Source organism: Vigna unguiculata, chromosome 1, assembly GCF_037176805.1.
Source record: "Vigna unguiculata cultivar grain cowpea cultivar isolate G323 ecotype 2 chromosome 1, ASM3717680v1, whole genome shotgun sequence".
NCBI classification, from domain to species: domain Eukaryota; kingdom Viridiplantae; phylum Streptophyta; class Magnoliopsida; order Fabales; family Fabaceae; genus Vigna; species Vigna unguiculata.
In genome coordinates, this window is record NC_140792.1 from 25592805 (window position 1) to 25605742 (window position 12938).

Consider the following 12938-nt stretch of genomic DNA (forward strand, 5'->3'; position numbering starts at 1 on the left):
TGGAGTCACATGCATGGACCAGAGAGCCATATGCAATTGTACAATGATGAAGCTTAGTGGAGACTAGGTATATACATATATAAATTAGTATATAATTTAGTATTTTTAAAATTTTGAGATAGTTTTAATATATTTTTTATATTGGGCAATCAAAATTTTTTTATACATCTATACACAAATTTTGGCATCTTAAAATATTTTTTTCATAACCAGTTTTTAATTGTGTTTTAATTATCATAAAATTTTCTTTTAGTAATTACATTTTTTTAGATTGTGATAAATTATTTTTTAGTCTTAATTTTTTTTTAAATTAGGTATATTGATGAGGAATGAAAGGGAAGCTACTTGTGAGGATGAAAACATAATATTATGGTTGCTCACCACGTAATGATGTAATTTGTGAGGACTTGTTGAATCAATCTATGCATATTAATAAAATGGAAGATGAATTTCTTACCAACAATATGATTATGTATATTAAAAACAAATGTTGAAAATTTTACTTTTTATTCAATTATTGATAAGTTCAAAAGTCTAAAGAAATGAAAGATAATCCTTTATATATGTATAATTTCTTTTATAGTAAAGGTTATATTGAAGTATGTGTTCATTTTTATTTTATTCGTGTCAGTAATTAAATATATAAATTTTGAGTGTATTGATTCCCCAACAATATTGGTCAAAATCCGTCATTGCAACTCAAAAGAGTACATTAGCTCAAAAAGGAACAAAAATGAACTTACTTTACTTTGAATTCTTATCGCTTAGATGTGTAGAGTTCTTTGTAAGATCTCTCCTCGATCTTTGATCTTCAAACATATAAAAAATGAGATAAAAATTTAAATAGAAGGCAGAGAAATGCATTAAAAAACAATTTTCAAAAGATGGTGATTTTTATAAAAAGGAAACTTGATTAATAAAATTTCTATTTATATAACGTTTTAAATAATAAATTAATATAAAGTCAGATTTTAAAATTACCATCACTCTTTCCTATTTTTCTCGATCCTTACCATAACTAAATCTTAAATAAAAAAAATGAAAATTAAAAGTTAAAATATTCCAAATATAAAATCTTTAATTTTTAAAAAATTATAATAAAAATATTCTAATATTTTCCAATAATTCTAAAATAATTGTACTTCTTTTTATTTATATTTGTACTTATATTAACAATATAGGTAAATATATTAATAATCGGTATACTTTTATCTTTATATATTTTTTATCTTAAATTAATATATTTATAATATTTTATATTTATATGAAACAAATTTTAAGAAATTTTTAATATGTAGTTAAGTTACTTGCTTTTTTGTTTATGAAAAATATTTTATTTCTTATTTTAAAATTTATTTTTTATATTACATTTTTAATGAACTTTTATCATATTAATTTTTAAACATAGTAAAAAGATAAATTTTACTTTATTAAAGTATAAAACAGTGATTGTTATTTGTTAAAGATAAAGTACAGTAACGGTTGTAAATACATTTTATTAAAAAAAATAAAAGACTTATGTTTATTTTAAATTTAGAAAAGAACGAGACTGAGATTTGGCTGCCAAGAAAGTGTAATTTTTTCGTTTTTTTTTCATAAAAAAATAAAATTTATTGTAGAGCATATTTAAGCCGAAACAAAATAAACTATTAAAAAACAACATAGATTTGGGAAAACACAATAAGGCGTCACCCACAAGCTGACACGCAGCAGAGAGACACACACTGTACTGTCTCACATCCAGAAGACTCTTCCTCCATAATCTGTAAGCACCATTCCTCACTTCTCTTGCCATATATTAGTGTTGATTTTTCCCTCTGTTCCGAAATATAAAAATAAAATTCTTAATCTTAATTTATTATTAATATGTATTATTATTATAAATACCAGAGTGTGTGTTAATGCATATTCGGCTTTCAGATTCAGACTTTCATTTCTGCAGTCATTGGCTCCTAAACATTTCCCCAAACAATATTAATCATCGCATCTGATTCGTCTTTTCTCTTTCCTCGACTGCGTTGCAATCACCTGCCACGATGGCGGCCGTCGGAGCCCGTCTCTTTCCTACTGTGCTCTTCAGTCGTCGGTCAGTTGAAAAACTCAACTCTAACCAGATCTCGACTGTGACTCCGCGCCTCGCCGTGTCGGCAGACCAGATTCTGACATTCACGGCAGAAAGTCACGGTGTGGTAGAGAAAGAGAAAGATAAGAAAGTTCTGAAAGAGAAGGAGAAGCGGTGGATAAGCGGTTGGAACGAATATTTCGAGCAATCGAAGGAATTGATCGGAGCAGATGGTGGACCGCCACGGTGGTTCTCGCCTTTGGAATGCGCTTCGCAGTTGGACAATTCTCCTCTTCTGCTCTTTTTGCCAGGTCAGTATTTTTCTCTCTCTTAAATATTTTACTATTTTCCATTTTTGTATTTTTTTTCTCTTGCGTGTTTGAATTGTTTTTACTTGTCTGTTTGGTTTAATTAGATGTGTTTTGCCTTTTGCCCCCTCAACCTTTTGGTTGCGCTCCACTTTTGCTTTACACGGTTGCTTTTTTAAATAGCACATTTTGTCACGCCTGTGATACTGTCACGGTCTTTTGGACATGCAATTGATAGAAATACATTATATTATATACTAGTATTTATATCCGTCGAATACTCTCGGGATTTAACAAATTATGATATTTTTTTAGTCCATGAAAATATTTTATTGAAAATGCTATAATAAAGATAAATATTATATTTCATGAAAATATAAATTATGTATTCTCTATCCAGTTAAAGAAATGCAACTTTCTGTGAATAAATATACTTAGATTCTTTAACTCAGGATTTTTTATATAATTTTTTAACAAGCCTAAGAATAAAGTTATTATTGTTGCCTTTTTATGAATTGAAAAAGATTTGAGAAACAAAATTACCTCCCCTATTGTATTAGATTGAGTCTAGCCTTATTTTGAGCTCAGTTCAATTATAAGTAATTTAACTAAATTATATTTGGGTGGAGATATGTTGAATGTTTGTAACGGGTAAATAAACTAAGATTGTTACCATTTTAGTTTTTAACAAAAAATTAAAATACTCAAAAGTTGTAGTAATTACAATATTTATAAGGTACAATCTTTTAAATATAAATAAAACAATAATTCTTAAAATATTTAGATATTAAAACAATAATTATAAATTTATTTGAATCCAAGTTGGAGAAACCATCTAAAGAATAAAATATTTACTTTAATAATATTTATAGAATGAACTATTTACTCATAAAGTTGTTTAATAGTATTCATACGATTAATTATGACATTTTTATAGTAAAATTATTTGATAAGTAAAATTTATATTATATATTTATTATATAATTGAAATGAGAATTTAATCATTTGAAATTCATAATCCCAATTTATAAAAATATATTTAGGTTGACTTAGATAGTTGGGATTGTATATCTTATACACATTTAATTTTCTGAAATTTTCTTTTTCAAGTTAATTTTGTGATGTTATATAAATTAAATTTCAATTAATGAGGGTGGAAATTCTCTTAGGTTATTATATATGTAATTTTGTGATGTAATTTCTATGATTTTGGATTGAATGTGCAGCTAAGGTTATTATATATGTATTGTTTAGTTTTTAGATTTTATAAAACATGCAAGTTTAACTATTTTTTTACAGAGAGAGGAGACTCTGGTAGAAAATATGAATAAATTTTTGACTCATTAAAATCTGAGCCGGATTAAATTAACCTTTTTATAACCTGGTCCGTGATCAGCTGTGTAAGTTGGATTAAACTAACCAATCTACCTCTATTCCTGTTGGTGCATTCTTCTTTATTTGTTCCTTCTTCACTCTATCTCTCCTTCACTCCATCAGAGACAACCTTTGTGACGCAATGTTCTTACCCGCAATGTTCTTACCCGCAATGTTCTTACCCGTGAGTAAGATTTTTCTTTTTCTAAAACGTCTGAAATGGGTATTTCAGATTGGTTTTCCACTGAAGCACATATACTTTTCCAGATTGGCAAATTGAACATAGTCTACCGAAATGTTTTTTTTTTATTGTACAAAATAGTCCTGGAAAACACGAATCGGAACACAGATCGTACTTCCTACTACCATTCTAGATTTTCCTTTCACGGGACGGTCCTCCAACACTTTTTGAAACACCCTTCCCAAAGTATATTTATTACCTCAACTTTACCATTTCAAAACACCACCACGAGCTCCACTATCCGCTGCTGACCTCAGTGGCTTCGAAACATCATCACAAGTTCCACCACCCTAGCTGGAAGAATTCCCTTCCAACTTTCAGTCACTGGCACAACACAATGCCTTCCATGGAAGACGTTTTAAAAAGAATTGGAGGGGTAAAACTGGAATTCCAAATCTTTTGAGGATGCAGGTAAAACTTGTATAGGTATCAAACAAACTAAGTTTACCTCAAGAGTTGCTTTCCATAAAAAAGAAAAAAAGCATTTTATAGATAGTGTAACGACAACATAGCCCCTTTCAATTTGTGATACTGTTTTACTTTTGTGAGTAGCTGCTGCTATTCCAGCTGGTTCATATAAAATAAAGGTAACATGATCTGACCAAGAGATTAAAGATTACATGAGAGAACACTGTATAATTTATAGTAAAAGAACATATCAATCCGCTAACAATATAGGTGGAGCTCATTTATATTTGAAAAATTATAAAATCATGTTTTAAAATTCAACTTACCTATATTTATAATTTATTTAAATGTTTTGAAAAACTGTCTTCAAGGTAAAAAGACATTACTCTTTAGCTACTTTTATCTCACTAAAATGACCACATTAAGGCCTAAATCTCCTGAGGTGGAAGGATGAAAGAGAAGAAAATAGAATGAAAAATACTTGTGAAGATGCAACATGTGACCTGGTTTATTTATTTATTTCTGATTTTGTGTAAACTGGCGCTGCTTTTGATCTCCACCTGATTGCAAATCATGACATGTCGTCTTTTTTGTCTGCTCCAATAGTTTATTTTGGCTATTTCTTTTTAATTGAAAGTCTTGTGGTCAACAAAATTATAAAATTTACTGCTGTAACATGATTTCTTTCAGTTATACTGGTTACAACTTTTCCTTTCAAATAATAAGGGAAGATTAACTGTGTCATTTGAAATGTAGATTACACTTCTCATTTATCTTAATTATATAAATTATTTTATTCTTAAATTATTCAAATTTTTTTCACTATGTTCTCTAACAAAAGGGAAACAAAATGGGAGTTGAATTTGCATAGTATAAAAAGTTTGGATTAGCTCTTGTAATAAAAAAATATAAGGATGTAATTTTTCTATATTTTTATAAAACTCCTGTTAATAATTTATGAAAATAATATGAAGCTATTCAGTAAGTTTTAGTTGTTTTGGAAAATTGTTATTGAACTATCTATTTTATATTTAAAAATATTACTAAAATCAAAAACATTTTTTATATTCAACTTAAAATATAAAACTTTAAAAAATTAGTTTAATGGTTTTTAGTAATTGTAACTTATTTTCAATTCTCAATCTATGCTTCTACATCTAATTTAGCTCTTATTTTCCTTGTGTAATTATCTTTTGTTCTAGTCCTTATGTCACAGTTTCTTTTATTTTCACTTCAAGTCTTTATGGGTGTAATACTGTATTGGAATTTATGTCATCCATAGTAGAGGTTGTGAAAATAAGCTACTAACCTCTCAAACGACATCTTGAATCATTCCAATAAAGTTTAATAAAGTTTATTGGACCTATCGTGCACGCATAATGTGAAGATGCGTTACAAAAGCGAGTGCTTAATATTAGAAGTTATTTAATGATTGCACTACTATTGCTTCAAAAGAAATAATCTGTTTTATGTTTTAATTTTTATCAATCAAATAACATCTAATAATTTATAATTGTAGTTCTTATTTCTCGGATTGAAGAGTGTCATGATTTCAAACATTGTTTTCATATCATGATGTAAATAGGGGCGCAATAAATGAGGTCCATGTGTTCATGTCATGATTTCTTACAAGGTTACTCATAAACTTGTGTAAATAATTTGCATTCCAAATTTTTCAGGGATCGATGGGGTGGGACTTGGACTTATTTCACATCATCAGAAGCTGGGAAGGTTTGTGTTCATTTAATGTTAAGGCCTAATTGCACGCACCAAATTGTCATTTTAGGAATGCACTTTTTAGGTGATAAGATGAATTTGAAGTAAAAGGTCATTAATTGATATGTAAGAAATACTCTTTTCGTTTCTTTTTCTTCAATGAAGGATTTTTGATATATGGTGCTTTCATATTCCGGTCGCGGATCGAACATCATTTACAGGTACACCTTTTTCCTCTGTACCTCATTATAGTATTTCGTGCTCAAGTTGAACTCTCTGGCACTAACCATAAATTTTTTCTGCTGTTTCTGCCCTTTCTGTCCTACTTTCCGAAGATGGTTGAGAGTATATTGGTTGTGTTGAAAATATGTTTCTTATGTTTCTAGAAATTCTTTGAATGATGTATTATAATTTATGTTTTGTATACTCCCCCCTTGCAGACATTGTGAAAATAGTTGAGAGAACAGTTAAGTCAGAATATCAACGGTCACCAAACAGACCCATATATCTTGTTGGAGAATCTTTAGGAGCATGCGTTGCGCTGGCTGTTGCAGCTCTTAATCCTAATATTGATCTTGTACTAATTTTGGCAAACCCAGGTAGCTTTAATTTACGTAGATAAGGTTTATTGTCTTGGATTTTATTTTTCAGCACCATAAACATGAGTTCAAGAATGATTTTAACTTTATAGAATCTCTAGTAGCCGCAATGAACTACTAATTCACCGTTGTATAAGTAGTAAAGATGGACAAACTTGATCTCACCTTCACCACCCAATTTGGCAGCTACTTCGTTCAGCAGGTCAAACTTGCAACTTCTAACACCATTATTGGAAGCTTTGCCTGATCCACTCTCCCCTGGCCTGCCTAACATTCTCAGATCGATGGCAGGTTTGTGTATCTTGTTATGAAGGCTTTGCTTTTTTTCTTTCTTTATGCCCTATTTTCCAATGATTAATGTCTTGAAATACTTGCGAAGAATCTGTGTATGCTTATTTTAAGAAAATAAATCTTATTTTGTGCAGCTTCTAAGAAGACTTTTGAAAAATACGCTATTTTTCCCTCTGATAAAAGCTCCCCTAAACTTTTTGCACTATATATAGGTTTCTGGTTTCTTCAATGCTTCAAATCGTAAATATAATTCCATTCTTATGTTTTCCTCCTCGAATTTTTCAATGGGAAATATGCATGGGTTTGGTGTCATTTACGTATAATTTCGTATTATTTCCATGCATCTTACTTAGCATCTGTGTTCCGTTGTTTTGTGTCGGACAACATTTTTGGTGGATCTATTACATTTTCGTCCTTGACCATATAAATGTTTCATGTCTTTGCTCTGTTCTTCTCTTCGAATCTTTTTGTCATTTACCCCCTTCTGCACCTTTCATGATTTAATATTGAATTGTTGCCTAGTGAAACGGGATTTTCCAATTTTTGTTACATATGCTTATTTTCCCTGAATTTTCCTAAATCGTAGTTCATTAGATTATTAAAATATTAAATCACCAGGTACTTACTTCAATGTCATAAAGTACTTATGCTAAGTTTTCTACTTATTGATCCTTACATACTGAATAGTTTTTCGGAAAATATCACTTATAATTCATGGATCAAGGACTGGTATACTGCCTTTCTTTTACCAAAGAAAGTGATGCCATTTTCCATTTATGTCATCAACATTTCTTGTAACATCAGGTGAATCTCTGAGGAGGGTGTTGGATAATGTGGTCCAAGGGCTTCCTCTACAAAATACGACTGGAGAGCTTGTGAAGGATTTAACTACTTTCTCATTATCTTTGCCTGTAAGGTTCATTTGGTTTCGTTAACTACTTTTTGTTAATGCCTTGGATAAGTAAGCACTTTGTATGAGAAAAAAATGAAAAATTGACAATGCATTAGGCATATTCTCGAAGGAATATGAAATGAAAATTAGATAGCTAATTTGTTTTTTTCTTGAAACCAAACTTCTTAAAAGTGGAATATGCTGGACTTTTGAAGAGCGTGGATTGACATGGCTGAATTTTCTTTACTTTAGTTTCTTGCCGTTAAGGTTGATTTTTGAGCTTTCTTATCATTATTCTTTAATACTGAAAATCTTTTATTGATTAATTCTCAGGTTCTTGCCGACATATTACCAAAAGAAACACTTGAATGGAAACTACAGATGCTTAAGTCAGCTTCTGCTTACGCCCAATCACGCCTTTATGCTATCAAAGCTCAGACTTTGATTCTTTGCAGGTTCATTCTCTTTGCCATTTTGCATACTTTGACTTTGAAAACACGGAATAATAAGTGTTTCATTAATTTGGTTAAAAAAGTATTTCCCACCATTACTAATTATAATTCTTTCTATCTAATTTGTGCTCTTATTGAATTGAATAATGAATTTCCTGGGTGGATGGTAAATTAATCCCGCTGAATATCTGATGTACCCAGCATACTTTCAAGTGTATGAAGTGAAACTTACTTTGTGATTTGCCCTTCCAGTGGAAATGATCAGTTACTACCTAGTCAGCAGGAAGGGGAAAGATTACTCAATTTACTGCCTAAATCTAAATGCGCGCTTCGTAAATTTGATGACAGTGGCCATTTCCTATTCCTGGTATGGATTTCTCCATTTATACATTTCTTCAAGCATGCGTGCTTGTCTTTGCATTCAGGCATGCATCAGGATCCTTTACATCTGGTGGGAGAAAAAAGATATCAAATATCAGTTGGACGTTCAAACAAACCCTAATATTTAACTGTGTCCACTGCTAGCAGGAAGGTAGCGTTGACTTGGTAACGATAATCAAGGGCACTTCATATTACCGCCGTGGCAAGTATCATGACTATGCATCAGATTTTATACCGCCAACACCTGATGAAGCCAGAAAAATTATAGAATCGAACAGGTAAAAACAAGAGGATAAGTTTGGTCATACAACCATCAATTAAGAACCACAAGAGACTTAGTAGTATATATTATAAAGATAGTAGATTGAAACGAGAGCTCAGCCGTGATCAGTTGCTAGATAAGTTGATGCCTTTTTTTTGAGAATATATATATATATATATATATATATATATATATATATATATATATATATATATATATATATATATATATATATATATATAGCTTTTCTCGGTTTGCTTATCTTATTATAGTGTAACCAAACTAGTTATAACCTTGACACGTTTCACTTTTAATGCTTCCAGTTTGTTTAACCTTGTCGCAAGTGCTGTAATGCTCTCAACCTTGGAGGACGGGACGATTGTAAAAGGCCTTGCTGGAATTCCCTCAGAGGGGCCTGTTTTGTTTGTTGGGTACCACATGCTCCTGGGATTAGAAAAAATTCCCCTGGTTTCTCGAATATTTTTGGAAAGAAATATACTTATACGTGGGATAGCTCATCCCATGATGTTTATGAGATCTAAAACTGGAAAAATGCCAGAGATATCTTCTTATGACAACTTCAGAATTATGGGTGCTGTCCCCGTAGCACCAGCTAACTTCTTCAAGCTTTTTTCTTCTAAAGCCCATATGTTATTATATCCTGGAGGGATGCGCGAGGCTCTTCATAGGAAGGTAAATCCTTTTATCTTTCAGTTGGAACTATGGATTTGCTCGTTTGACTACTTATAAGTTCTTTAACTTGTTTATACCATTTTGGACATGAATGCAAAATGCTAGGCCATATATTTTTAAAGGTGCATATGAAACTTGCATGAATTCTAAGATGTCACTATATTCATTTTAAAAACAGAAAAGAGAAAAGGGAAATTGAATGAAGTCTCATGGATTGTTGACATGCTGGAAAAAAGATTTGGTTTCCATATACTCCAGGTTATTTCCACGTAAACAAAAACACATTTCCAAGTTTACTTTCCCTATCTCATCGTAAAATTACTCGAACTAGTTTAACTGATAGGTGATAAATAGTACTTTTGTAAGAGAGTTTTTATTCAAATGCTTGGCGTTCATTTTCCCAATGTTGTATGACAAATGCGTAGTTCTGACATTGAACACCGGTGTTGCAGTATAAGAACATTGGCTATCTTTCAAGGTTCAAACAAATGAGGCATTAAAAATGAAAGGATATGCGAATTTTGTCATTCTCATATCTGTACCCCTTTGGAAACAATTTTACATGAGAAATAATCTCTTTTTTCAAGAGGTCTCCCAGGAAGCTGCAAAAGGGTGAAAATGTGATATATTTGTTAAGAATCTAAGTGTAAGTATAAGTCTCACACTTAGATATACATATATACATATAAAAAAAAAGATTCATAAATTCATTATTTTATTACTTTAGACTGTGGTGTCAATTCTATATATGGTTGGCTTATGTCTCAATGTTATTGTCTCGTCTTGGTGAATCCACTTCAAAGGACCCTTCAATATTTTAGGCTCACTTTATCTGTGTTTATGCTTAGAAATGTACCGACTTGTTTAAAGTCTCCAGCATTGTAATAATTCTCAGGGTGAAGAATACAAGTTATTCTGGCCTGAACAATCTGAGTTTGTCAGGATGGCGGCAAGATTTGGAGCCAAAATTGTACCTTTTGGAGCTGTTGGAGAAGATGACCTTGGCCAAGTAAGTGTTGGTCTTTTTCTGAACCATTCATTTTTCCTTTACGAAGTGCTTAAAACTGCTTGCATCAGGGAAAGCGTGATCTATTATTTTTCTAGAAAGCAAAATTCTAATGAACTTCTCATCTACAAACTTCTCTCTGTAAAATTTAGGATTTAATCTTGGCTCACTCTGAGTGAAATGTGTTCTTTTCACTGTCATCCAAGTGTTACCATATCGCTAAAGAATTTTAACTTTGCAAGTAGTTATTTGCAATACATCTCATGTGATTACCACTTCGATAAAGGTTAGCTACGGACTGAAAATAACAGAACACTCTTATTCCTTTTATGCATATGCCCATCTTTAAATTTCATTTTCCCGTGATATGTGGATGCCTTGGACCAGGAATTACCATAACATATCATATCACACTGGCTTTTACAGGTAGTATTTGATTATGATGACTTGGTGAAGATTCCGTACTTTAGGACTGAAATAGAAAGTCTCACAAGTGAGGTCACGCAATTGAGGTATCTTATTTGTTGTGTGTTTTACCATAGCAAACACTGATACATACATCTTTGTTGTCCTTTTCATCTGCTGTATATGTATATGCATACATTATTAAATTAATATATCCCTTACAAATTGGAAATCTAGGGGTGATGCTGCTGGTGAGGTGGCAAATCAGCCAGTGCATATGCCTTTGATTTTGCCTAAAGTTCCTGGGCGGTTCTACTATTATTTTGGAAAACCATTGGAAACAAAAGGTATGCCTAATACATATTTGCATCTCGGAATGTCCATGACATGCTTTTTACCTTCTTTAAAATTAATGAGATATTATTTGACAGGAAGGAAACAAGAACTCAGAGATAAGGAGAAATCTCATGAGTTTTATTTACAAGTGAAATCCGAGGTAGAGAGATGTATTGATTATTTAAAGGTGAAAAGAGAAAACGACCCCTATAGAAGTATAGGAGCTCGGCTGTTATACCAAGTGACTCATGGTTTTGAATCTGAAGTTCCAACATTTGAAATTTGATTGTTTTGCACACATAAAAAGGTAATTTTGTAATTGGTTTAGACAGGGCATTCATTCCTTCGGTTGGAAGCAAACTTTGTATATTGCCAATAATTTATTGCCCGTAGTTTCAGTCATTGTTTTCTGGCCATAAGGCACAGTTCTCGGAGAAACATTGTAGAAGTACATTTTTTTGAAGTTTAAATCAAGAGTTGATAATTGCTAATAGCTAGTGATGGGAAAATGTTGGCATTGAGCGTTTATTACTAGATTAAAAGTTATAGCTAATAGTCATGATGTAATTCTTTTTACTTAAGAGTGTAACAGTCTAAGCGTTACGATTCGATTATGACTTGACTCACTTGACTTTTGTTACAGGACAATTGATACTACATGTAACAGGAAAGGATAACAACTAGTCAAAACTTTGATTTAATTCTTTTGTTTATGTGTTGGAAATATGAACTCAATGGAGACAAATTTCTTCTTTGATTCAAAATTATGAATTACAGCAAATAAATAGTTGATGGTTACTAGTAAGCCTATCTGTCTTTGGGGTAAGTGTGAGACAAAGTGAGCAACAAAGAATAAATAAAAGGAAAATGATATATTGACAACTGTTATTTAACAACTTCTCTCACTATTTGATGTGACACTGTTTTTTGAATTTTAATTTTTTTTTTTGCACAATTTCCACGTTGGTCATGCTTGAGAGCGATAAAGAAAGGAAGGTTGATTCGAGACAAGAGTGGGTAAAGGGCAAGGAGAGAGACAGGAGTGGAAGTTGTGAGAGAAGTGAAGAGGAGTTTCTTCTTTCTCCATTCCAAGGTTTGTTCTTCCTCCTTCCTCCAAGTTTTTTCTTCCTCCACCTCTGAAGTGACTTTTTCGTCTATCCCCCAAGTTTCTTCTTCCTCCATTCCCCAAGTTTGTTGTTCCTCCATTTTCGAAGTTATTTTTCGACGGGATTCATCATTTCCTCGTTGGTGGAACAAAAAAAGTATTAGGTTTCCCACTACAACAAATTCGTGGTTTAGGATTTAGGTTTGTCGAAAGGAAGCATTTTTGTTTTCCTTTTTGGAGAATATTTGATAAAGTGTGGATTTTTTTTTTTGTGATAGTGTTGTTCAAGAGCGGAAGTGGAAGGTCAGTTGTAGAAAATAATCACTCTAAAGAGGAATCTACAGGATCGATGTTTCCAGTTTATGTGAGAAGTAGTGAGTTCGTAAATGCGAACCTGCATTTTTCTA

At 31.6% G+C, this 12938-nt stretch overlaps 1 protein-coding gene across 3 annotated transcripts; it reads left to right on the plus strand.

The window, feature by feature from the left end:
• The first annotated feature begins 1652 nt into the window (after positions 1–1652).
• On the plus strand, positions 1653–11919 carry LOC114162532 (phytyl ester synthase 2, chloroplastic-like). 3 transcript variants are annotated; one of them, XM_028046458.2, is made up of 15 exons: positions 1653–1765; positions 1921–2373; positions 6073–6124; positions 6275–6330; positions 6550–6708; positions 6895–6999; positions 7804–7910; positions 8225–8346; positions 8596–8710; positions 8872–9002; positions 9310–9679; positions 10575–10688; positions 11112–11197; positions 11328–11437; positions 11522–11919. In XM_028046458.2, the coding sequence occupies exons 2-15, from the start codon at positions 2037–2039 to the stop codon at positions 11710–11712; spliced, it is 2055 nt and encodes a 684-aa protein (XP_027902259.1). In that variant the 5' UTR covers positions 1653–1765; positions 1921–2036; the 3' UTR covers positions 11713–11919. The 3 variants fall into 3 exon arrangements, with proteins under 3 accessions (XP_027902259.1, XP_027902261.1, XP_027902265.1); XM_028046460.2 differs by having other exon boundaries at positions 1654–1765; positions 1943–2373; XM_028046464.2 differs by lacking the exons at positions 1653–1765; positions 6275–6330 and having other exon boundaries at positions 2044–2373.
• The last annotated feature ends 1019 nt before the right edge of the window (positions 11920–12938 follow it).

Coding starts and splice junctions, on each gene's coding strand:
- LOC114162532 (XM_028046458.2), top strand. CDS start 2,037: ATGGCGGCCGTCGGAGCCCGTCTCTTTCCTACTGTGCTCTTCAGTCGT. Junction 6,709..6,894: donor ACTAATTTTGGCAAACCCAG/GTAGCTTTAATT, acceptor CCAATTTGGCAG/CTACTTCGTTCAGCAGGTCA. Junction 9,003..9,309: donor AAAATTATAGAATCGAACAG/GTAAAAACAAGA, acceptor TAATGCTTCCAG/TTTGTTTAACCTTGTCGCAA.